Source organism: Macaca fascicularis, chromosome 3, assembly GCF_037993035.2.
Source record: "Macaca fascicularis isolate 582-1 chromosome 3, T2T-MFA8v1.1".
Taxonomy (NCBI): Eukaryota; Metazoa; Chordata; class Mammalia; order Primates; family Cercopithecidae; genus Macaca; species Macaca fascicularis.
In genome coordinates, this window is record NC_088377.1 from 98,648,063 (window position 1) to 98,674,923 (window position 26,861).

Here is a 26,861-nt window from a genome sequence, read left to right on the forward strand (position 1 = left end):
CTTTCCATTACCCTTGGAAAAAGGATTCAGGTGCAAAGACTTGGCCATGGCCTAGAGTCTGCCCGACTCCCTCTCAGCCTTTCCCTCCCTCCATCCCCATGCCCCACCACACTCAGCAGCACTGGCTGTCTCTACATCTGGTGGCCTGTTAACTTTCCACTGCTTCTGCTTTGAATGTTCTTTTGCAAAATTGCACTTGGCTTCCATTTCCTCACCATTCAGGTCTTACCTAAAAAGCCTCCCCTTCCACAAGCACCCTGACAAATGCAGTACAGTTTCACGCCACATCTCCCTTTGCAATATTATCACACTGTCTTCTAAGGCTCTTTTCAGGATTGTAATTATTTGCTTGTTGGATTTTGTTTGTTTGTTTGTTTGTTTTCGGTCTTACTCTTCATCCAACTCTTTCTGAGTAGAAAGTCCATCTGTCTTATTTATGACTGTCTCCAGCACTAAAAAAGTGGTCTGCACACAGTAGGCGCTTCATTGGTACTCCCACCGGCTGCCTGACTGGAGGGTTTTGGACAGTCTGGTACCTCTGAGGCCTGGATCCTCCTTCCTTCTTCTGTTGTTACTTCCTCAACCAGGACTGTCTGAACATTAATCTAAATCAGGCTCCCTTCTGTGTTCTCTTTCATAAAACCTTGTTATTTCCTTCAGAGTTTTTAATAATAAATGTATGTACATGTTATATTCTGTGAAAGGAAAATAAACCTCAGGACCCCAAATTATGAAGTAAAAGGGAAAAGTCAAGCTGGGAGCTGCATCAGGCAACCTGCCTCCCATTTTATTTCTAAATGAGATAGCTACAAAGATTTTTTTAAAAGCTACATACCTCCCTCACAAGGGAAACTCCTTGTGGGCCCTAAAATCTTTAGTCTAAAACAGTTCTGTTGAATTTTATCCTGACAAAGTACATTGATAGCTTCTCTTCACAGCTGCAGGACAAAGAACAGGACTCAAAGCCATCCCTCTGCTCCCCCGAAACAAATGCATATCCGATTGCTTCCTCTGCCCTATGTTTATTTTACCTTCTGTAAAATCGCAGATCCACTGAGCTAGATGAATGCGTAAGTGACTGTTCCTCTTCCCCTTCTTGCATAGAGAAAAGCTGATCAGACCCAAAAGAAGGCGACTGTTTGCCTCTTATGTACCCACACCTTTTAAAAATGTCTTCCTCTTTCCCCATTAGCAGCTTTTTCCCCGCTAAATGCTGAAGTCCTCAAAATCATCTTTGGAGAAAGGCACAGACCTGTCTTCTGGGTGTACATTCTTAACCTTGGCAAAATAAACTTCTATATTGACTGAGATCTGTCTCAGATACTTTTTGTTTGCAATTCTATTTCCCCCACCACACTGTAAGTTCCAGCAGGGCAGAGACTGTATACTATTTAGTCACTGCTGCATACTCTGTGCCAGGGACAGACTAGGTGATCAGTTATTCTATATTGAATGAATATTAAAGTATTCTAAACTCCTCTTGGGTTTAACCATAGGGTAGAATATGAAAGCTATAGCTGACAATCGGTTGGCAGACCCTTCTCCTTGGGGAAAATTGAAATTTCCTTGCTACATCTATTCTGGACCTTTACATTTTGTATGAAGGTAATCAAAGCTGCTCTGATCTAGAGGAAGACATCTGTATCGTTTTCTCCAACAGGACAATTTGACAAAGGGGTTGGACCTAACTTTGCACAAGCTGATGATGAAGGAGACATCCTGGTGCTGTTCTCCAAGGTGGGTGGAGTGAAGGCAGCCAACTGGGTCCCACCTGAACAGGGAGCCTGCTGGCCATCACTGGGAGGAAAGACAGTCCTTGGGGCCATGCCTGGGTGGATTTTAGAAGATGAAGTCTGGCCATTGCTTTCTTCTATCCAGTTATATTGATGCAGATTTGAGTAGTGTTCAGGTGGCTCTGCTGTGAGAACCTCCAGCTGCTAAAAGGAAAACAAGAGGGAAAAGAATAAACAGCACATCCCATTGGCACCAAACAGCTTACTTAAACTTGCGAGTTAGGCATTATGAGGTGGTCAGTTCTCTAGAATGGGCTCTTCGAGCCAGCAGGAGATTCTGATAGTGACTTAGCTTATATTGGCTCCAAAGATGAGCTTCACTGTGCCTGTGATTCTTATTCTTATTTGGAAAATGGGCTAATAAGACTTCTGTATGATGCACAGGGCAGGGGGAAGATTGGCATGACAGGTGAATGGAATTCTGATGCAGAATCACCATCAGCTGGCTGTGGACCCTTGAGCAAACCAAAGTACTTCTCTGTATACTTAAAATGAAGGCGTTGGCATGTAAACCTAGATTCTGAAATGATTGCACAATCGGGTTTCTCATTTAATGCACCTCTCCTGTGGTAGGCTGGATACAGTCAAATTCCACACCCCATCACCCATACCAGTAAAATCCCTTCTCTGATTTGCTGAGCCCGGTCTCCTAACTGAAATTCCAACTCTGCCACCTGCTGCCTCAGGGCCTCACGTAACGTTTGCAGTTGCTCGGCCTCCTCCCTGCAAGTAAATAATAGAAAACAACCAAATTTAACAATCCTTCCCAGGTGCACTCTTCCATTGTCTCCTCATAATATAGGTTCTTCCTTTGCAGTTTCTTAAAAGAGAATGTCATCTTTATTTGTGTCAGTTGCAGACATTGCTAAGGTTGTCTTCTTTAAAAATAAAATAAAATAAAATAAATAAATAAATAATAAACTCTATTGCAGTATAACATAGTTCCCTTGTTTTAAGAGCACAATTTAATAATTTTTAATAAATTTACCAAATTGTGTAATCATCACCACTATCCAGTTTTAAAACACTTCTATTTCCCCAAGAAGAACCTGTATGCCCCTCCCTTTACAGTTAAACCCGATTTCCATCCCCAGCCCCAGGCAATGAATGACGAATCTACTTTTGGGACGTGTTTTCAATCTATGTGAAAATAATGCAGATTTTTGAAACTCTTCTAACTCCTCACATTTGCATTTGCACGAGCCCCATCCCATTGATTAAAGACATCCTGCTGGCAATGCCCCTGACTGCCTGCCTTTTGACCTTCTCAATAGCCCTTGACTTAAGGAATAAGTATTGCTATCTAGCAAATGGCTCTCACAGATTCCCACAGAGAAAGCAAGAACAAGACCATGAAAGCAAAGGAAAAGCTGGCTGGTTTCTCATTAGCTCTGCTCCAGGGTGCTCATCTGTCCTGCCCTGATTACCTTCCTTGCTCCACGTGTGTGGGCTGGTACTTACTTTTATGGCTCCCTTAGGTAATTACCTTTCCTCCTCTGACATGTGCCTGGAAAAGAGGGCCTGCTGTCCCATAAGGTGCTGTTCAATTTCCTCTAAATACTCCCGGAAACTCTGGCATATCGTCTTCACGGCTTCCATCTCATGGACTGTGCACTGAGAACAATGAGAAAGAACTGAGAAGAAAGTCTTTTCCGATCTTCTGCAAGAGCTCACCATGGTGGAGCCTGTCTTCCCATTTGAGCTCACTTTTTTCGCAAACAGGCCCTACTGCTAATTTAAGGGGATGGGAATAGGAAAAGCCCAATATTTGGGTTCACAAAACAACTAGTGACAGTGCTCATCTGGGACAGAAGGGCAGCTGTTGTTGGGTGGCCTTTGGGTGACAATCGTTATGTCCCAGAGGCTGGAAGGCATTCTGGAGGCCTAGGTGATGTAGGGATGCAAGGATGTAGGTAGAAGAGAGGAGGGGAAGGGCCAGCATAAGGGTTTATGAGAAGTTGAGTCTGTTTAATCTTGTTTAACTTTGGTGCTGGCTACTGCGTCACTCTGAGTATCAATAACATTGAACACATCTGTTCAGCTGGTATGTGTTTGATTAAAGAAAATCTGCTTAGAATAATTTTTATTAGTCTTAGTCCTGCTTAGTCACAGTCCTGGATGTTGGAATCTGCAGGATCAGCTTCATCCACCGAACAAGCCCACCCTGAGGAAGGCAGGCAAAGGTTGGGCATCCTGTCATCTCCAGGAGTTGGAGTCTAGAATTGAACTTCGTCTACCCTTTTAATCCTTCCCATTGCTGCCGATGTAGTCATCCTTTAAATCTGACTTTCTCTCTCAGGCTGTGCCTTTGCCTTGGTTTTCTAATTTAAATATATTCCTGCAGCCCCTGAGAACTTCGGAACTCTCCACTAACAGACTTGACCACCCTCCAGTCTGGCTCCAGCAGACCAGGGCTGTGTCCCTGGGATGACCTCAGCCTCCCCATTCCCCATGAAAAAGCCTGCCTGAGAAATCTGAAGGCTGCCAGGAAAATTTACTGTTTGCTTTTGCCAACACCTGACATAGGCCCTTTCTGAGAGGATTTATTAAAAGTTGATTATAATTGTAAATATGTATTTCTTACAACTCACAAGCGTCTCTCTCAAGGACCTGAGAGCCATTCCTTTGAAATGTAATCATCTGGAAGGTTTGGGCCTCTGTCCCCAGTCTCTTGGAGGGCAGAATCCTAACTTCAGTTACTGCTGGCTCACAAACACAGCTGGTCTAATGGCATTGACATGGACCAATTCTTTGTGATTTTTCACTTTTCTGGCTCTACTGAGTCCCTGCTCTCCACCCTCCCTTATTCTCTCTTTAGAATACCCAAATCACCTCTGCACAAATTGAAGTGGAGCTCAGCTCTTTCCCCTACTGTCAGTAGTTTCTGAACACAATCTGTTTTCATGGCTTTAACTAAAGCTATTTACCTTTGGCACCTCCAAGCCCAGTCCATTTGCTGGCACTCTGATGACTTGCTGAGTTCTTACCAGCTATCCCCTTTGTTTTGCATCCTGGGTTGGATCATGCTTTGAAATCCATGACCCAGAATTCCAGGGCCACTAACCATCTGAATTTGAGTAATATTAATGCTTGTTGGGCCCTAAAGCCATCTCTGTCCGACCCACAGGCTTGGACCCCTTCCCAAAATCAGCTCAGCAGAGGCTGCTAGTTGACTATCACAATCTTTCCCTTTATTCTTGTTAACAAGAATACTTTAGAGGCAGCCATGTGTCTAGCTAAAAATATATATATTTCCCAGCATTCCTTCCAGAGACAATGGCCAATGAGATGGGAACAGAGAACATGCTGTGGGGCTTCTGTGATGTTCTTTAAAGGAAACTGATTTTGCAGCCTGGCTCTTTTTAACCTTCTCTTCTTCCTCCTTCCATGGAGACCAACCTTACAGCTAGGTGGTCTCCTCTAGCCCTGTTTCTAGGAAGTCCCAGATTTCTTACCTTTCCTCTCTAAACCACATGGCCAACATCCTGGCAGCCTGATGGCTATTTTTACCAGAATTGTCATAATGAAAATACTTTCCTAAGAGTAATGTTCTTATATTGAAAATCCTCCATATTTTGTTTTGGGAGTTTGGTTTTGATTCTATCCTCTAATTTTTATACTGAATAACATATTTTGCATAGTAAAGCTCCCCAATTACTCTTGCATCAATGTGAGTGAATTTGAACCAGTTAGGGGATCTCTGAAGCGATACTGATGTTGGCAGGAATGCTAGATTATGGCTCTTAAGACCAGAAAAGATCTTGGAGACCACGAAGGGCATCTGTTATAGATACATGTTCTGACATAGAATGGCTAGTTAACTTGTCTGTGGTCAAAAAGTAACACTTAGATTTCAAACCCAAGTCTCTTGGTTCATTTCTTTTCTTCTAAGATCTGAGTCACAGCAGGGACCACAATATAGTTGAACACAAGGATAAGTTGCTTGTCCCTTAGCGGCAGGCTGTTTGAGTGGTTCTAGTAGCTTCCTATCAGGTAACCAAGACTTCCCAACTGGTTCAAATTCACTTCAAAGTTCTAGGGACAGTGACGCCAGGGTCATGGAAGTGTGGTGCTCAAATAGGCTGAACATCATAAACACTGAATTTTATGCTCATCTAGTTATTTTGGGGCAGCCTTTTGTGATTGAAAGGCATAAGATTGGGGTGCTTGGGTTTGGGAATAACTGATGGAGTGTTTGTTCTCTGAGAAGGGAGGGATGCGGAAGATTCTGAAACGGTGCCATCTTCTGGTCATTTGGAAATATCGAAAAAAAAATTTTAGCCCTAGAATAAGTATAGAAATGATTTCATAATAAAGAAAACTGTAGGTAAGAAAAATAAATAAATAAAACTCCTCGAAAACAGAATGTTTTGAATGTTTCCTCCCCCTCCTCCTCCTCCTCCTCCTCTTCCTCCTCCTCCTTCTTCTTTCTTCTTTTTCTTACAATATAAAGGCTTGATTATAACCTAAATGCCAAATGCAAGTTCTGCTCTACTGACCCAAACCCATTGAAACAAATTTTAACTTCAATGGTAAGAGCACCATCACCAAAAGACAATGAATTTTCACTTCCAATATGCTCATATTACTTTTCCTTATTTGTATACCTTTATTTTTCTCTAAAACTAAATCATAAACAATATGGAAGTACTTCTAAAATTCAGAAATCTTATTTCTGATAGATCTAATTTTATTTTCTGGAATTTTTTTTGAATTAACACTTTTTAAAATTAACAAATTATCCTGAAGAATTTACCTATATATAACAATTTATTTATACCAAAAAACCATTTTTTTAAATTAACAAATTATTGCAAAGAACTCACTTATATGTGAAAATTTAATTATATCAACATCAACAAATCATTACCCTAGAAAACCCAAAGAGGCCAGAAAAATGGCATTTATCAGTTAGTCAAATGTTTCTCTACAGTGTTATATATTGCTATTGCTATATTAGGGGGGTAAGATAAGGATGTTTTTGAGTCTTCAAGTCCTTTACGTAAAATTGCTCTTAGTTTCAACATCTGCTCAGAACTCCATTGTCTTCTTCTTCATCCTTTTTTTTTTTTTTTTTTTGAGAAGGAGACTCACTCTGTTGCCCAGGCTGGAGTGCAGTGGCATGATCTTGCCTCACTGCAGCCTCTGCTTCATGGGTTCAAGTAATTCTCTTGCCTCAGCCTTCTGAGTAGCTGGGATTATAGGCACACACCACCACACCGAGCTATTTTTTTTTTTTTTGTATTTTTAATGGAGATGGGGTTTGCCATGTTGGCTAGGCTGTTCTTGAAGTCCTAACCTCGGGTGATCCACCCACCTCAGTCCCCCAAAGTGTTGGGATTACAGGTGTGAGCCAACATGCCCGGCCTCCCATTGTCTTCTAAGAGATGTCCACCTCTGCTTATAATCTTCACTTGGTTCAAGAGCTATTTCCTGTTAATATTTTCATAAATAAATTTTCTAGCCATGTCTAGCACTTGGCATCTAATTTAAAGCCAATTTTCTTCGGAATATTTTTCAGGCATTACAAACCCAGGCTCACTCATAGTAGATGCTGCTGCATGCAGTAACTTGTTCTCTTTGTGCTTTAAATGTCTTTAAGCAGTCTCCTCTTATGGAGGAATGCAATCCCCTATTTCTACTTGCTTTCCAGCACATGTGTCTGTGCACATATGGATGCCTGCATAGAAGTATAAATATGCACACGTATACGCATGTATGTTTGAATTGTTTCCTTTGAGTGTATTTTTCTGTTTCTTTGGATGTAAATAAAGGGAAATTCATTGTCATCTGGTAAAACCTTATATAGCACCCATTTCAGCAGGTGTATGATGCCAAATCAACTGGATATAAAAGTACTTTTTTTTGTATAATTGCAAATTCTAAGAGGAAAGAAGGTGAATGCAATAGGAGACAAAGCATTAGAAGCCTTTGGATGGTGGCCCTCACACCCATTCAAACTCCTACTTGTTTAAAATCTACCCACGTCTGAGGATAGTTACTGAGCATAATGGGCCACAAAACCTCCCTGTTTTCTGCAGAAGTGTTGATATGCCAAAGTGTCAAATCAGGAGGAACATCTATTTCCAGCTGCCAAATCTCTCCACAACAGCTGGGGCTACTCACACCCAAAGCCCTCTTTTGACACTAGGCACGAGGAATAAGAAGAGCTGGGTCCACACTTGGTCACCCTGGAGCTGGCCCAAGTTTAATCTTCTGCTCCTATTCTAAATAATATCCTTACCATGATGAATCTGGCTGTAGCTTCCTGTGCCTGTTTCCCCAGGGCCACCTCTTACTCTTTCCAGCCTACCTTCCTCTGAGAAGCTGCAATCCTTCTACCTGCGAATCTGCTCCCAGGTGCTAGATGCCCACTCGTACTTTCAATCCCCAGAACCGTGCTTCTGCAAATTCATCAGGACACCCCCAGTACCTCACAGACTCTCAAACCTTTTACACTAATGGTCTTACTCGGCTGTGCTACTGACCAGTCATGGTCTCTGGATGCTGTGGTTTGCCTGATAGATTACACACCCTCTGGCAAGTAGTCAGAACCACTTTTGAGCCACTCTCAACCCTGGTACCTCTTTTATTTGCACTGATTTGTCCAAGGCACCCCAGCTATATGAAAGAACCTCATTAGGTAGGTCGTGTTTTCAGTTTGTGTCATGGGAGGCTGTGTTAGCCATTTTTCTTTTTTCAAGATATAGCTTTTATTGTTCAAGATACAGCTGTTGCCATAGATACCTAATTATAATACTAAGGAATAAATTAAGTGATAGTACATCCCAAAGACAATTTGATGCAATAGATGTCTCACTTCTTAGTCTATGAATATATGTTTGTTATTTGTCTTCTGAACACAAATAATAAATTATTTATATTGTTTTTAAGAGTGGTGATGTAAACAAAATTTAGATAGTATCTTATTGTGGAATAAACATCTATAGCATTTACACTAAAAGAATGAAATTGGATATGTCTAGAAGAACCATTTCTTCTGGAGTTTTGAACACAATTTTGTTATTTTTAACAAAATATAAAACTAAATATGACTTAAAATCTTTGTAATGCTTGTCTTAAATGTAAATTAGAAAAATAATCTTTCTTCAGGATATGCATTCCTATGTTAGACCAACAACCAGTCTTTCTTTGTCGAAACTGGAGTACCTAATTCTAGGATTTAATATTTTTCCCCATACGGCCTCTCAAAATGTCACCTTCTCCAGCTATCTTTCATCCCTAACATTTTTCCCTTACAAACTATGTGATCGAGTAAATGTTTATTCTCTTAGAGCTGAGTTTTACAGCCTTGACACTATTGACATTTTGGGCCAAAGAATTCATTGTTGTGGTGGCTGTTCTGTGTATTTTAGGATGTTTTTCAGCATTCCTGGCCTCTACCCGCTCGTTGCCAGTAGCAACCACCCCCCTCCCATTGTGGCAACTAAAAATATTTCAAAACATCGTGAAATGTCATCTAGGAGTTCAGAGGTGGGAAATTATCCCCAGTTGAAAACCACTTACTTAGGGCATTTAAAATCCCCTCAACAAATGATGTAAATAATGACGATAATAATGATGATGGTGGTGGTAGGTGGTGGTGGTGATAGTTATGGTGATGACGACCCTACTGTTATCCAGGACTTGAACCAAGGTCTTTTGATACTCAAGAAGGACCCAGCATACATTAGGTCTTGTTCTTTTCTTCCACTGAACTTTTGGAGAATATACCTAGTACTGAGCACTATGCCTAAATGAAGATTTCTCTTACCTGTTCAACTCTGACTAATATTAGGTTCATATAAAAATATTCCAAATGCCTGGGAGTCTTGCAATTAAAAAATGATCTGATAAATTATTTAAACTTTCCTGTAATCACTTTATATCACATTTATGTAAGGCAATTTTCATACGTTGAAAGGCCAAGTAGTAATTTGTTTTATCTTTCAAATAATCACTTTGTAATGTTAATTTTACACTTATATAGATTTAGATATTTTAAAGTCAGACACTTCTTTGCTTGGACTGTAGTGTCAAGCAATTTACTGTTACTCAAATTGAATTTGAATTTGGACTTCCCACTTAGTCATTAGGAGGCATTGAGATAATTATTTAAACTCTCTCAGTTCTAGTTTTCTTGTCTGTAAAAGAAGAAGGACCTGGCATATATTAGGAGCCCAACAAATATTTATGGAATGGATTAAAATGAAGATTAAATGACATAATGGAAAATGGTCAGCATAGGCACTCACTGAATATTTGTGGAATTAAGAGAATGGGAAGGTAACTGCAGGCACCAAACAGTAGGCGCTCAGTAAATCATGGTTCCACTTCACCCTGCTCTACCTACGTTCTCTGTGCGAGCCCCCTCACCTTTTCAACTCACTATACAAGTGGTTTTATGTGCAATAGTCTTAATTTTTTAATCAATGGCTGGCCTTGAAAGCCTAGATCATCTCTTGCCTTGAAAACTTGCTAAAAAGGAGAAACTGGAAGGGCTCATTAAACACTTACTGATGAATCAAGGGCTAGAGAAGGCTGGAGCCATTTAGTCCTCAGTAACTGTAGGGTCCACCTTTCAATAGATTCAGCAAAGGTGACCAAAAGCCTCTCTATTTGACATGAGAAGCTCTAAGTTCAAGACCTGAACAATGCAAAACAGTCACAAAAATTGATTATAAGAGTAACATACCCACACAATTAACATTACCTAGAGCTTTCCATGTGCCACATGCTGAGCTGAGTGGTTTACAGGGTTCATCTTATTTAATCCTAAAACAATCCTGTGTCAGTTTTACAAAAATATTTTTACAAAATATTTTACAAAAATATTAAATGGCTTGTGCAAGATTATACAGCTAAACAAATTTAAGACACAGAACTTCTCAGCTAGAACTGGAGATGAGTTACAGATGTGTTAATGCTTATAACCTTAGACATATGAATGTATGGTTCTACTCCTCAGTTTTCCCGCCTGTAAAATGAAGATTAATAATAAAATTTGCTTTGCTTATTTCTAAAGGTGATTGATTGGAAGTATCAAGAAGAAATGTGTGATACTGTATCATAAACAATAAAGCGCTCTACAAATGTTATTCATGATTTAAAATAGAAACGTTTGCCCTGAGATCTTGCATTCAGCAAGGAAGTATGAACATTATCCCTGAGGTGTTTATCATGGGTGCATTTGCCTCTCCATCTTTGCAAGTGTGAACACTTACGGAACATAGCTCCCTCACTGTAGTGTCCTGAAGGGCTTTCAAAGTCGTCATGAACTGGGCTTCCCGGTGACCAGTGAGTGAGCAGAGGGAGCGCCTACAGACTGACGGTTCAAGGCCAGGGCTTTGCCTCTCCCAGTGGCAGTGGGAGTGGTGATGACAGCAGATGCAGCAGTGGGCAGGTATAGCATGGCAGGTGCCCAATGGGCAGATACTAGGGAAGCCTGAGTCTAGAGAGACGGATTTGGTGAGGGGCTGGGGCCCATGTGTCAAGGCCTTGTTGCTTGGAACTGAACAGAAATGCCAGGGCCTGGGCTCACATACAAAAGTCTGAATGGAAGCATCATTGTACTGTCTTGCTTCTGTCCCCAGTCTTGGTTCTGTTGTGGTAACAGGATCACACATAGTGCATTCTAAAGATGTTCCTCTGGGACCAGTCCCCAAGGACACAGCACCCTGAGCAGCCGACACCAGGTTGGAGGACATCTGGGTCACTACAGACCTGGAGTTGCCAGTATTTAAAGGAAGGTTTTCCATCTCAGCTTCTGGCCTAGGTAGTATCTGACCCAAAGTACAAGACCTTGACTTCACCTGGGCAGGATCTCCAGGCAGTTTATGGAGGTGGAGAATGGGCTTTTCAGATGTTTGAGCAAGGTCAGTGGCATAAGGTATGATTTCACTGTGCTTGGGGACACACTGTGATGAGCTTTCTGGTGCCAGTAAGCTGTGGTTGGTGTCAGGACAGAGTCCACTGCTTTCCTCTTCTCTTGGGGCCTCAGAGTCAACATGAAGGAACTTGTCTTGAGTATGATCATTTCCAGGTGATCTTTGAGACTCAAAGTGGTGGCTTTGCACTTTGCCAGCCCCCTCAAGCCTCAGAAAACTATCCTGCATTTCTGTGATGCGGGTTATCATAAACCCCAGAGGATGATCATATTTGGAAGTGGCTGTGGATCCGGTAACCTCATATTCATTGTGGGACATTGGCAGAAGCTGCCGCAGATGGCTGTCTTTCCTTGGGTGTTCTCCCCTCGTGGTGGTCTTGGCACAGGCCATGTCTGGGATATACAGCTCTGGTGGCTCCTCCATGGCCTCAAGCAGAAACTCTTCCTCCACCACAGATGCTGAGGCCTTTTCTTCCAAGGCACTCGTGTCTTGGCTTGAAAAAGATGCGCTCGCCCTACTCTTGGAATCTGGCCCATCTGACTGTAGTTGATAGTCCTGGGATGATCCTACGCTGTGACTCTGATCTCTTGGTTTTCTACCACCATTCTCAGCGGGACTCTGGCTGCTTGGCAAGGAAGGCATCTGTAGAGGAAACCAGGACAAAGGGAAACAGGTCAGGAAGTGGAGGAGGCAACAGGTTTAAGGCGAGATTTTCTTCTTGTCATTGCCATTAGGAGTGTTTTGTCATTGACTCCTTAGGAGTCAGGAGACAAGGGTTGCAACATTAGGTTTTGCATCTGTTTACCACTTTACCAAGGTCCTCCTCTCTAGGGGGCTCAGCTTCCTTGCTTAGAAAAATCAAAAGGAAAGGAAGGCCACACTTTCTGGCGCCTTGTCTAATATGACTCCATCTTCCCCTGCCCCTTGGGTGCAGGTGGTTTGTGCCTTCTCAAGCTTTCCAGCTGTGGCTTGATTTAAAACACCCCTCTTTCTGAGTTAGCTGTGAGTGAGGTTTGGGTGGCAGCCTGGTTGATAGGGCTGAAGTGGGATGTGAGGGATGAGCAACATGGCCCTGTTCCAAACCCTCCTACCTGGAGGGGCAGCGGTTCCAGCGGGTCCTCCAGGAACCCACTGCTGTCAGACTGGCAGCTATTTGCTCTGTCCACCCTGGCACCTGCAGAAGGAAAAAGGTCTTTAGGTTATTAAAGGGAAAACATGCGGCCAGCAGGACTGGGATCAACCCCTCTAGGTGCCTGACACACCATGGATCCTGCAGAAATGCCCACTGTGTGGAAGAAAAAACAAATGAAGGAATTCCAAGGATGTTTTTTTCTCAATTGTCAGAGAGCTCACATAAAATTGCATCACTGGTTTCCTGATACAAAGAATAAAACATGAAACGAAGGAAGAGAAACTAATGTCTCTCAAAACCAAAGAACAATATGGTTGTGAGATGAATCTTTACTAAGGGAAAGAAAATCCAGAAGGAAACACATATGCCTTAAATGCCACACTAATAAAATAATAAAAGACCACATTTTATATATTTGTGTGTGTGTATATATATATATTCTTGTTCTTTTTACTAAAATTTGGATAAGGACCCTTTGCTAGCTGCAGCTGTATTATTTCTATGACTACAAGTTTGTGCTCGTGTTTTAGATCACTGCTCTTGTCACCAGGAGAGGCTGGGACATGCAGAGAAAGGGCAAAGTCACATGTGGGCAGGTTATGACTTTGTAAACAGGAGCATCCATGAAATGTTAAATCTATCTGTAGATTCTTATGTAAATATTAAGTTATATATTGTGGGGGAAATAGTTGGCTACCAGAGTGTCTCCATGCTAAAGATTAAATTATGGAATTTTTTTTCTCTTCTTTAATGAGAAATGCTTTCAGTTATAACACAGTATAGGCTCTAATAGGCAGTCTCTCAGGAGGAGGGGGGTTGCAAGGTGGCCTCCTCAGAATACAAGGAGCAGAGGGAGGAGCTTTGTCTGTCCTGGGAGAAGATTGGTTATGTGTTTGGGAGGTGAATTAAAAGGAAACAGTTCATTGTCCTTAGATATAATGCTTGAGTATTTGGTACCTAAGTGATAAATACGGGATTTGCCTTTGCTTGAACAACCGCTGAAGAAGAGTTCAAGGGAGGGAAATGATCCTAGCCTCTGCTTAGATCTCTGCTGGACCTCACCTTGAAGGACAGTTCCACTCACAAGAGCAGCATCATTCTTCTCCCTTTGGGCAACAATCCCCAAGATCCTTAACGGTCCATGTGTCTGAGCGAAGACAGCAAGTGGAGACAGTCCCACAGGTGGCCGACCCAGCCCAAAGCCCAGCTAGCTCAGCCTGAGGCCAAAGTCAAGAGAAAGTAACAGCTCAATTTTGTATAATTAAACATTATAAACTCCATATTCTTTAATTCAGCCTCAAACCTAACTAAAAGCTAAAAATCAGAGGGCATACATTTTAAAATAGCTCAATCCTAGAGAGATTGAGAAACTTTGAGCAAAATTTTGAGAATGCTTATCTTTGGCCTCGCCATTGCCTCTTGTTACATAGTTAAGGGTAAAAAAATAGAAAATATTTGCAAGTCATAGATCTATATGATACTTCTGCTTCTGGAAAGCTGTAGTAATAGGGACTAGATTTTTCCTCGTACCCGAACCAGCTGAAAAACTAGACAAGATATGTTAAAAAAAAAAAATGGTTTTCAAGACAGTGGACCTCAGACAGTTATAGACAGCAGTCCTTGAGAGACAGGAATAAGTGATGTGATGTAAACCCTATAGTTACCCAGATTAGTGCTTTGAGAGAGTTTACAGGTCTTGGCATGAGAAGGGGGAACCCAGGCTGAGCCTGGCAGACACATGAAGCTGAGGAAACAGAGCTAGGAGTCCAAAAAGACTGAGCCAGCTAGAGTTCAAATGGCACATAGAGGAGAAGAAGGAGCTGCACACAGAGAGAACTCTAAGAGAGTCTCCCTTGAGTATTCAGCTGAGTACTGATGAGCTCATGCATGTGAAAAACCACCAAAAGCTGGGAAGAGAACCATCAGAAAGGATCAGGGGAAACACTGCCCAGTACTCATCCAGAGCCTGGAATAGGGAATGCGCCCACCAGCCAGATGCAAAACCTTCTATTTCACAGGACATTGAGGGGTAGAATACTCAGAAGTGTTTTGCTTCAGGAGTAAGAAATAATTAGCCTTAGAATGACCACTGCTCTGGTCTCACCCAACGAGCCTTAAAAGCAAGACCTGAAAGAATTAAACTGTTTCCAAGTAACTTAATTGTGTCCGAGATATAAGCAAAAGAATATTTATGGGAATATAGTACTATCTACCACCTATATGGTCTAACATATTTTACCTATATGGTAAAATCCAAATGTCTGGCATATATTAAAAAATATCAAGTGTGCAAAGAAGCTGGAACATATGATCCATTATGAGGAGAAAAAATCAATCAATAGAAACCACCCTATTACTAATGCTGATCTTAGAATTATCAATTGAGAAAGAGCATTAAAACATTTATTAAAACTATATCCCATATGTTCAAGAAGCTAGAGAAAGATGACCTATGTTAAGTGGAGATATGCAAGATATTTTTAAAAAAACCCAAATTGAACTTCTAGACATGAAAACAACAAAGTCTCCAGTAAAATTTATAATGGATATATGTAGCAGATTAGAGATTGCAGAAGAAAAGATTAGTAATATTTCAAAGAAAAGTTTGTTTCACAAAGTCCAACTAACTCCAAGCACCAGAAACATGAAGAAAACTACACTAAAGCACATAAAAATCAAATTACTAGCCAGGCGCAGTGGCTCACTCTTGTAATCTCAGCACTTCGGGAGGCCGAGGCAGGCAGATGACCTGAGGTCAGGAGTTCAAGGTCAGCCTGGCCAACATGGTGAAACCCCGTCTCTACTAAAAATACAAAAATTAGCCGGCATGGTGGTGCATGCCTGTAATCCCAGCTACTTGGGAGGCTGAGGCAAGAGAATTGCTTGAACCCAGGAGGTGGAGGTTGCAGTAAGCTGAGATTGTGTCACTCCACTCCAGCCTGGGTGACAGAGCAAGTCTCTGTCTCAAAAACACAAACAAACAAAAAACAAAAACAAAAGAAAGAAAAATTACCCAACGCCAATTACTTTTTATAAAAATCCTTAAAATCAACCAGAGAAAAGGAACATTAAATATAGAGTTAAAAAAGATAAGGATGGCAGATTTCTCCTTGGAAATAATCCAAGTAAGAAGACAGTTGAGTAACATCTTTAGGGTATTGAAAGAAAAAAATCATGTGGGTAAGCATTGAATATTTTATTTATTTATTATCTACATCTTTAAAAAAGATAATTGACTATTTAAACAAAAAAAATTAACAATGTTGTGTGGGATTTATAACAAAGACCTAGAAGAGTCTACAAACATAAACACCTGTTACTATAAAACTGAATAATGTGTAGAAAAGGTGCTGCCTGAGAGATTTTCCTTTAACTCTGATGTGTGACTTTTACAGAACCTTTAACCTGAGTAATAGAACAGCTGTTCACTGTTGTCAGAGGAAATAGCATATACTCACTACATATTTATTATAAGAAATTTACTAGTGTAATATTTAAGACTTCACCACCATTGTTATAATTAGTTCAATCCATACTAAAACTTTTCAGTTTCCTTTAGGATTAGCAAAAATACCACCTGTTTTCCTCCTTATATCAACTGTGGGTACGAAATTCATGATGATTCTTGTAGTAACCTTTCAAAAGCTCAATGCAGAACTTTAAATGTTTTTTCAGTACTATGCAAACGGCCCTGCACACTTTGATGGGAGCCCCTCTGCTTAATAACCTGTTGAGTGGGCAGCCCATCCTGAAGAATTTTCCACACAAACTTCCTGTTAAACGCTCCCTTTCTGTGCTTCTGGGCCCACAGCCTGTTAGTACTCCCGAGGTCTCTGCAGTAGACAAAGTATGGGATAGGACAGCATGAGACAGAACTAACTTCCACTCCTCATTCCCACTCCCAGACTATAGAGGCATTAGGGGAACCAAAGATATTCAGCAGAAGAGGTTGAACCTTGGTGAAAGATGGACAAGACAGACTTTGGAACCTCTAGCTGTTTCTATATGTTTTGATGCAAGATTTGCACAACAAACTGTGAAGCACTCTCCATGCATCATTATTGTTATTTCAAATTTTCAAAAAATTTCTAAGCAGTTACTATTCTTGAATATAAGCTTCATATGCAATGGTTGCTATTCCCCATTTTACAACGCATGGATGAAATTTTACATTAGAACACGAGGACAGAGTGATATGTTAGAGCCCATTTGTCCATGTGCTGGCTGGTTTATACCAATTTGGTTGATATGGTATAGCTATGTCCCCACCCAAATCTCATCTTGAATTGTAGTTGACATAATCCTCACATGTCATGGCAAGGACCTGGTGGGAGGTAATTGAATTATGGGGGCGGTTCCCCCACCCATGCTGTTCTTGTGACAGTGAGTGAGTTCTCATGAGATCTGATGGTTTTATAAGCATCTGGCATTTCCCCTGCTGGCTCTCATTCTCTCTCCTGCTGCCCTGTGAAGAGGTGCCTTCTGCCATGATTGTAAGTTTCTTGAGGCCTCCCCAGCCATGCAGAACTGTGAGTTAATTAAACCTCTTTTCTTTTTTAAAAAATTATTTTAAGTTCCAGGGTACATATGCAGGATGTGCAGGTTTGTTACATATGTAAACGTGTGCCATGGTGGTTTGCTGCACATATCGACCAATCACCTAGGTATTAAACCTACAATGCATTAGGTATTTTTCCAGTTGCTCTCCCCTGACCCCCACCCTCCCCTGACAAGCCCCAATGTGTGGTGTTCCCCTCCCTGTGTCCATGTGTTCTCATTTAAACCTCTTTTTTTATATATATATAAATTACCCAGTCTCGGGTATTTCTTCATAGCAGCATGAGAATGGCCTAATACACTGGTCCAAATGAAAATAAACAACCACAAACAAAGGGTCCCTAAAAGGTAGAAAGAGTAATTTCCTCCAAAAGAGGTATACTTGTGATATAACTGTTGCCTTTCATTAACTGTACTTGTGTAAAGCACAAAAAACAAACCAATCTCTGAAACTCACTTAAGCAGTAAAAAATCAGACATTGAGAACCTCACTTAGATGATGAGATCAAATGGTGGAATTGGGCATAGTTCTCCCAGGTGAATAGGCTTATTTATCTTGTGTTTGTTTTAGAAGTGAAATGCATGCATCTCAATCATTTTGAGAGATTCACCAAGCAAAATGTGGGCCAGGTTACTGATGGTTTAGTTTCTTCAAGAGGCTAAAAATCCTTTCTCCATATAGAGTACCTTTCCAACAACTAGACTATGTGCATCTAGATATAGGATTTCCAAATTCTAAATATTCCCTTAGGGTTGTAGAAATTAAATGAGGCAAAGGATGAGAAATCACCTAGCTCAGAATGGCCATGATGGATTATTAAACAAACAGACAAATACAAATGTACATCGTTTATCACTCCCACACCCTCACACCTAATATGTAATACAATATATCACACCTAATATGTAATACATTGCCTTTGGGGAAGGCAATATGGCATCTGGCAAGAGTAATAGAAGTGGTACCAGCACGCCTGGCCAACCCCACCCAGTTCCTTCAGCTAGCTAAGCCAAGACTGGGGGAACTTGAGACGTCTCATTACCTCTAGTGATATTTTCCCTAGGCACTCAATATGCTGAAGGAGCCACAGTTCTTCCTTACTCCGCTCCAGTGGGGCCTTGACCTCCCACCTGGCACCTACCAGTCCTTTCCCTCCAGCTAGATCTTATCACCTAAGCGTTCTACTGCTGGCTGAATCCTGTTCCAAAACAGTTGTGTAAATGGAATCCTTCACCACCACCAAGCCCTGCACAATTTTTTTCATGTCTCCTTAGACTGCTGGTTCCCCCATCCTGCCTATCCCATAGCTCAAGGGGGTCCACTTCTGTACACCGAATGCTATTGAAATCTAGTTAGGCTCCATGCTGAGTCATCTAGAAAAGTCGAAGCCTGCTCTACTGGGGTCCGATTCTGACTCTCTTACTTAGAGGCTGTGTGATCTGGAGCTTGTCACTTACTCTCTCTGAGTCTGTCTCCTCATAGGGAAAATAATGAATATGGTAATACTATGTTACTTGTGGGGTTGCAATAAGGATAATATCCAATAATATATTTCTAATAATATATAGGCTATATAATGTTATATGTAAATTTTTGCTGCAGGACATCATTAATATCTATTATAACTCAATCTTCATATCATTACTAATAATCATGGTTAATATTAATATTAATTAGAAATTACCTTTTTCAGCACACAACTGTCTTCATGGAGATAAATTTTTACCCTCCCAATTAGGGGGACCCTGCTTGGGACAGGACTACTCTACTGACTTGTGAGTTGGGAAACATTTCTGCCTAGGAGACAGATGCCTCAGGCACTTTGATGGAATAATCACCAGATGGCAGCATTACACCAACCACAGAGTGGAAGACCCCGGTCCCTGCCAAAGGACCTTTGGAACGGCTAAAATTAGTAAGAAAAGTCAACCTGCTTTTCTGGGCTGGGCTAGTAACAAAAGCTTCTGAATTCTAGGTGGAAAGTTCATGTTTAAAATAGTCTGAGTTCATAGAAGCTAGGAAATTGAAAGATACGTAGGAAGAGGGAGAAAAAGCAAAGAGGTGACGGGGTGTGAAGTGTGATAAAGTTGTGTACAGCAAGAGAAATGTTTCAACCTCAGACTGTTTGAAGTTAACTGTCTTCCTCAATCAATTCTACTTTACCTATTTCATTGTCAAGTTCCTATCTCTTCTGTCCTCCAATGGCACAAAATTCTGTGACAGCTCTGTGGTGAAGCTGAGTCACCAAGCAAGTTAGCCTAGAGTTGGAATGGACATTAGAGATTAGGCCCAAACCAATGCTTTTAGGAGCTGGGCAGGTGGCGTAAGTATGTGGAACAGCTAGGCTTCAGGACAATTGGCGGTAGTGTGAATTGTTTGGACCAGAGAGCAGTTGTTCCTTTGAAGGCATTTTACAAAATTAATTTTCAATGTTTCGTAGAACAAACAAAACCTCTCTATGTTCCCCAGGTTGGAAGACAGGATGGTGCCACCTCCCTTCCAGAACATTCCTTATAGATGGTTGTTTAGCTAGTGCTTACTTTTGGTGACAAGCAATGACTCCTATCTGGTCAGAGCGCATCATACATTTTAGGAAATTTGTCTTTGTATTGGCCACCCCTACCTTAGCATTTTACATTTGTCGGTCATAGCTCTGTTCCTTGGAGTAGTGCAGAACGTGTCAAACTCCTTTCCCAAAGACAGCTCACTTGGACTCTCCAGGCCTTTCTCCTCAGCGTAAATCTCACCAGACCCTGCCGGTCGCAGTGACTCACGCCTGTAATCCTAGCACTTTGGGAGGTTGAGGCAGGCGGATCACGAGGTCAGAAGATAGAGACCATCCTGGTCAACATGGTGAAGCCCCGTCTCTACTAAAAATATAAAAATTAGCTGGGCATGGTGGCGCCCGCCTGTAATCCCAGTTACTAGGGAGGCTGAGGCACGAGAATCGCTTGAACCAGGGAGTCGGAGGTTGCAGTGAGCCAAGATCGCGCCACAGCACTCCAGACTGGTGACAGAGGGAGACTCCATCTCAAACAAATAAATACATAGAAATAAAAATCTCCCCAGACCCTTTAAATCAGCCCTCACAGGGCAGGCTTTTCACGCTGTTTGTGTCTTGTACTTTTGAATAGGCTCTTACTTAATGCTTGCTGTAAAACTGTCACCCAGCTGGGCTTCAGTAGTAGGGATCATGGTCTGGCCAACACGGAAAGGAGGGGACTGCGCTCTTTTCCTACTTCTAGATTTCACTTCCATACACACAGCCTAAGGCTGTGTTAGTTAGTCAGAAGTTGTGTTCCCAGTGTTGGGTTACACTGATAACAGTCTCTATTTTGAAATCAATAAATAAATGTTTTGAAACCTAAGTGAATGATTTAGTTTATATCTTTGTGCAATTTGATCTAGCTTGTTTGGGAACATGGTTCCATCCTGTCATGGATAATTTTTATTTTTATTTATTTATTTATTTTGAGAAGGAGTCTCGCTCTGTTGCCCAGGCTGGAGTGCAGTGGCGTGATCTCGGCTCATTGCAACCTCTGCCTCCCAGGTTCAAGTGATTCTCCTGTTTCAGCCTCACAAGTAGCTGGGACTACAGGCGCCAGCCACCACACCTGGCTAACTCTTTGTCTTTTTAGTAGAGATGGGGTTTCACCATGTTAGCCAGGATGGTCTCGATCTCCTGACCTCATGATCCACCTGCCTCAGCCACCCAAAGTGCTGGGATTACAGGTGTGAGCTACCATGCCCAGCCTCTGTCAAGGATAATTTTAACCTTCAATCTGAAATTGATTTGTGGATTTGTGTTGTCTATGACATTAAAAAACATTCTTGCTGTAGGACAAGTCACTGTTAATATTCTGAAGAGAATAAGCCACAGAGAAAGAGCATGGTGGAACCTTCTACTGGAAACCTTCATTCCTAGCAGGTGGTCACTGGGACCCGCAAGGTCCTACACTGTGCTAGATACTGGTCAGCCAGTGTCAACAAAGGTACCTGCCATCATGGAGCTTATATTTATCTTGATTCTCATCCTAAAGCTGAAGAAAGACTGAAAATATTAGTAATTATGGAAAATAATCCTGAGACAAGTTAATTCTTTTTCTATACCAAAAGTCTTGGGCAGAAGGGTCTCTATCCTATGAAGATTTCTACATAATATTTTAATAACTTCTATTAGCACTGTCCTGAAGTTTTGGTTTCAAGGTCTTACAGCCTAGGGATTCTTCCCTTCCTCTCTTCCTCCCTTCTTTCCTTCCTTCCATTGCTCCAGGTCTAGCAGTCCCTTTGTTCTTCAGTCAAAATAACCTTCCTTCATCATTTAAAAAAAAATCTGCTTCTCTGAAATTAACTTATCTTTGGCTCAATACTCTTGCTTTTCAGTATTATAGAAGTAATACAAGGTGGTAAAGAAAATTTGGAAAAATAAAAAATCATAAATAAAAAATAAAGATCATTATAACTTAACCATGTAAGAAAATGACTAAAATATTTCTATGTATTTTCTATGTATTTTGATTTAGGACATTTTGTTTGTGCACATTTATATGTCTGTGTTTTGTAAAATAATAATCCTAATACACATTTTGTATCTTGTTTCTTTTAATATAATGTGAATTTTTCTTATCAAAAATTATGATTTGTGTGTCTGTGTGTGCCGCACACGTGTGTGTTTGTGAGCACATGCCTTTTTCCCCGGATTTTGGTAGCATAATTGTGCCACTTCCGTAAAAAACAATTGATAGGTTTCTCTTTTTATTTCTCTGCTCTTCAACAGCTTCTTGGAAGTCTTAGATAGTATTATTTTCTTATAATGTTAAAAGAGCTTAGCCATAAAACTGCTGACAATTGTATACCTTAAAAGATGAAACTCTTTAAAAACTTTTAATTTCTTCAATAGTTATTGATATTTTGGGATACCTACTTCTTGAGTTAATAACTTGTTTTTCTAATGTCACCAACTGAACAATTTATATTCATTCTATATTCTCTAAAAAGACTGTTTCTACCTCTCATCATAGCTTTGACCTTACTTTATACATTTTTGTGTGTGTGTGTATATATATATATATACTTTTTAAATTTAGCATTATCTAATAATGTTGTAATTCCTGTTTTCTTTTTGTTATCATTGATATACTTTTTGGTATATTTTGCCCATTCATTTTGCTTTTAACGTCTCTTTGATTCCTTATTTTAAATGTGGATAAAATTTCTTTTTTTTTTTTTCTTCACAAACATGTTTTTATTTTTTTATTTTTTTAAAATTTATTTATTATTATTATACTTTAAGTTGTAGGGTACATGTGCATAACGTGCAGGTTTGTTACATATGTATACTTGTGCCATGTTGGTGTGCTGCACCCATCAACTTGTCATTTACATCAGGTATAACTCCCAATGCAATCCCTCCCCCCTCCCCCCTCCCCATGACAGGCCCCTGTGTGAGATGTTCCCCTTCCTGAGTCCAAGTGATCTCATTGTTCAGTTCCCACCTATGAGTGAGAACATGCGGTATAAAATTTCTTAATGACTTTTTGAGTCTTTTTCTTTGTAGGTTCATTTATTCCATCTATAACTGTTTTCATAAGCTATGTATTTATTCTTATTGTTTGTAATTTTACATGTATTTTTATAACTGATTGGTAGAGTAAATATGTGACATACTCGATGCAAATCTTCCCTCTTGTTCTGAAAGTAGGCATCACTACTAATCCATAATCCAGTCTTTTCTGCTGAGCTGAAATTCAGCCTCAGAATCTTTATTAGTTCAACATTACTAATAGCTAATACTAATCAATGAGAATTGGGACACAAGTTTTAATCTATTTGTCATCCTACTGGTGTATTAATAAAGACAGAGTATAACTTCACATTTAAGTAGACTGGATTTTGAACTATATCATAAATTGTTATCTCAGAGACTTAAATGAGGATTAAAGGAGATAATGTAAAACACTTAGCATAGTGCCTGGCACTCAATATTTGTTGGTATTACTAATATGATTAATTTTCAACGTTTATTCTTTTGCCAAGTAGACTATATTTTCTTTGATGGCCTTTTTTCCTCTGGTAATGTAGAACACATATAACAAATACCATGTTTTTACATTTAATTAGTAGTAACATCAAAAATTCAAACATATTTCAAATACCAAGAATTAAACAAGTACCTATTGACTCCCCAATTAATCAGTATTTATTGATAATTTCATTTTCTTCTGTCATTCAGCTTTCTCTGATATAATCTAGGATTTTAGATCTAGCAATTTTGTGTGTGTGTGTTTCTTCTCTTTCAAGAATATTCATGATATTTACATTATGTTTGTATATTTTACAATTCTTTAGACTTTGCCTAACTGTCCTTTTAAGCAAGACTTCCTAATTCAGTAGGCTGGTGTACATCTTTGACATTTCTTTTTCAGGAAGAATATATGGATGTTCTATTTCCTGAGGCCATTCTTATCTGAAGTGTTCCTTCTTATGACAACTTGAAAGGTACACAATTTGTAAGTTGCAAAATTTCTACTTTAAAATGCAACTATGCACCTCCACTATCTTCTGGCATCTAATATGAGGATGCTTTTTGAGAGGAGAGTGATCTAGGAAAACATTCTCTATTGGACCCATGGTCTGACCATTGTATTTTGAAAAATAAAATTCACACTGCTTCCTCTGGCATCTTTTCATACCATTTTCTTAAAAACTGTCATATCAAAATACTACCATAAAAATTGTTGAAAAATATCCTTTAGAGTAATATGTTCAGAGTGCGCAACCTAATGATAACTGTTCCTATTCCTCCTGCCTACAAGCTGTTTCTGCCCAGGGGAAGGAAAACAGGCCATTGTGCCTGGAGCTTCGTGGCATGGAGTAATCCGTGGTTTGGTCATGCAGGGACTTGTAATGAAGCAAGTTAGAATCTTAATCCAATTAAATATTTCTGAAACAGAACACTTACATGAATCTATAAAGATTGTATCGTTTAAACACACATGTCTTCTTTGTCTACATAGATACTTATTAGATATTCCTGAGACAAAAAGGAGGACAGATCTGATTTTGAATAGCAAATGTGCATACAATGTCCTGGAAGAATGCAATGACAAATTTTAATTTAGATCCAGTGTTTACTCATATTTTACAGAAAAGAAGGATAGAAGCTTCCAGGGCTGAATGAACAATGTCCCATGACCACTTGAGACAATAGATAGGTTTCAAATTTTGTAATGCCAATTTTTTTTTTTGAGACTTTAATTTTTCTACTGATTCAAGTGCTGTAGTTCTAGTGATAACCAGTTTAAATGTTTTTGTTTTTGTTTTTTCCTTTTGTGAAGCTGGCTGGGAGCAAACATTGTCCTTGTTGAGTTCACTGGTTGATTGGCAGAGATTACATCAAATGTTCAGACAGTAAGAAGAAATAGTCCTTTTACACAGTAGCCCAATTCCTCAAGTTTTGTTGTTACCAAGCTGAAGAACTAAAGTTTCCATCAAGAATTGCACTTATGCTTCTCTTCCTAGCTGCATTCTGGGGGACAGATGTGGGACTCCTGGCTCCATCAGAGTCAGAAGGCATTCTCAGGGAGACCAGTTATTTGTTTGCTATTCTCCATTTGTCCTTCCTTGCCCCTGTTATCTTCTATTCTGATCGTTCTCTGCCCTGCCTGTGCTCCAGGCTTTCTCTTGTGTTCCATCAATGGGAGGCACCAGTAGGGGTAGGAGATTGAAGGGCAGAAGAAAGAGCATGGATTATTTATTGACCACTCCCTCTTTCAGGGCACTTTTTGAAAATGACTGCCATCCTTTATTGTGAGAGCTCCTTTTGAGAAGTCTCTCTTCTCAGGCTCCAACTTTCACAGGCTCCAGTAGCTGGCTCCCTCTGCTTTTTTAGTCCTGGGGTGACAATGACTTTCTGCTCTTATTAACCTTAAGGTGCTTCCACATTTCCTGTTGGTTCCTTGAATCCCACCCACTTCAGTAAATAGCCCCTTTCTAAAACTCTCTTCAGTTAAACCCTTTTGGATATGCTCTTTCCTACCTGAATGATACTCATAGTACAATAACCAGACAACTTAACTTAGTATTCACTTAATATTGTATCTTTTCATTTTAATTCCAATTAATCTCCTTTTTAATAAAAAGGAAGTTTTTGTTTTTAGGGACATCAACCACCCAAGCTTGGAAGAAAGATGTGCAGAGGATTGAGACACTGCTTTCCATCTCTGTCAAGTTTAGTCACTTTCATTTGTGACCTGTTTACCTGCATTTTTTTTTTTTTTTTTTTTGAGACAGCGTCTTGCTCTGTTGCTCAGGCTGGAGTGCAGTGGCACGATCACAGCTCACTGCACAGCGTTGACCTCCTGGGCTCAAGCAATCCTCCTGCCTCAACCTCCTGAGATGCTGGGACTACAGGTGTGCACCACCCCATTGGACTAATTTTTTATTTCTTTGTAGAGATGGGGTATTGGCATGTTGCCCAGGCTGGTCTTGAACTCCTGTGCTCCAGTGATCCTCCTGCCTTGACCTCCCAAAGGGCTGGGATTATAGGCATGAGCCACCATGTGTGGTCTTCACTTGCATTTTGATGATTCTCTAAAGAATATCTTCCATGATGTCACTCTTTTTTGTTTGCATCACCAGTATTACTTTTTACTGATTCCAACCCATTTTAAATTTTGATAAAATTATTTTATATAGTCTCACTTATTCATGTAACAATAATTTACTGATTGGCTGCTCTGTGCCAGGCACTGCATGGACAACGGGGAATACTGAAAGACACAGCCCAGCCATTCAGGAGCTTCTCCAGCGGACAAAATCGAAATAAGAATAAAATAAACGGTAATGGAAAACACTAGGAGTGCTTTGGAATTGTATTTAATAGTAATAAAAAATACTCCAGAACACCTTCCTCAACATATGTGTTTTAGACATACATAATTCATAAGGCATACCGCCTAAGCATTGAAATAAAATAAATAATCTTCAAGCTGGGTGACCATCCACTTTCTAGAAGAAAGCTTGCTATATTTATTTGTTTATCCCACAAATATTTTTCTGTTGGGTGCTTACTGTGTGTTAGGCAATGTGCTAGATTAAGGAATACAATGGAGACTAAGACTGTGCCTCTGCTCTTTCAAAGTTTATAGTCTAATGTTCTGAGAATGAACTCTGAGCATGTGTAGTAGCCCTTACAAAGATGAAAACTGCCGCAACAAGAGTTTTGGGGGCACATTTAAAACTGAGTCCATCTGGGGATCCAGAAGCACTGACTCCTCCTTTAGAGCATGGTTTCACCAACATGTCAAAAACTGTTTTGATTCAAATGCTAAAAACTATTCAGAAAAGAAATTCTGAATAACTACTGCAGGAAAAAAATATCAAATTAAACAGTTGTATCCATCTTTGGGATATTCATTACAGTAAAGGGAAGCATAATACAGAAAGGAAATAGTAAAATGCAAACAGAAATATAGTAGAAAAACTTACTT

General features: G+C 40.2%; 1 protein-coding gene across 1 annotated transcript in view; it reads right to left on the reverse strand.

Moving 5' to 3' along the window:
* Positions 1-644: 644 nt before the first annotated feature.
* ITPRID1 (ITPR interacting domain containing 1) overlaps positions 645-26,861 on the reverse strand; it is a 117,596-nt gene continuing 91,379 nt past the window's right edge. Inside the window, exons 10-14 of the mRNA XM_045388992.3 lie at positions 12,772-12,854; positions 11,018-12,322; positions 3,280-3,407; positions 2,405-2,516; positions 645-1,937 (exon numbers count right to left, since the gene is read on the reverse strand). Of these exons, the coding sequence (XP_045244927.2) occupies positions 1,626-1,937; positions 2,405-2,516; positions 3,280-3,407; positions 11,018-12,322; positions 12,772-12,854 (1,940 nt within the window). The 3' untranslated portion in view covers positions 645-1,625. The remainder of the gene's footprint in view (positions 1,938-2,404; positions 2,517-3,279; positions 3,408-11,017; positions 12,323-12,771; positions 12,855-26,861) is intronic.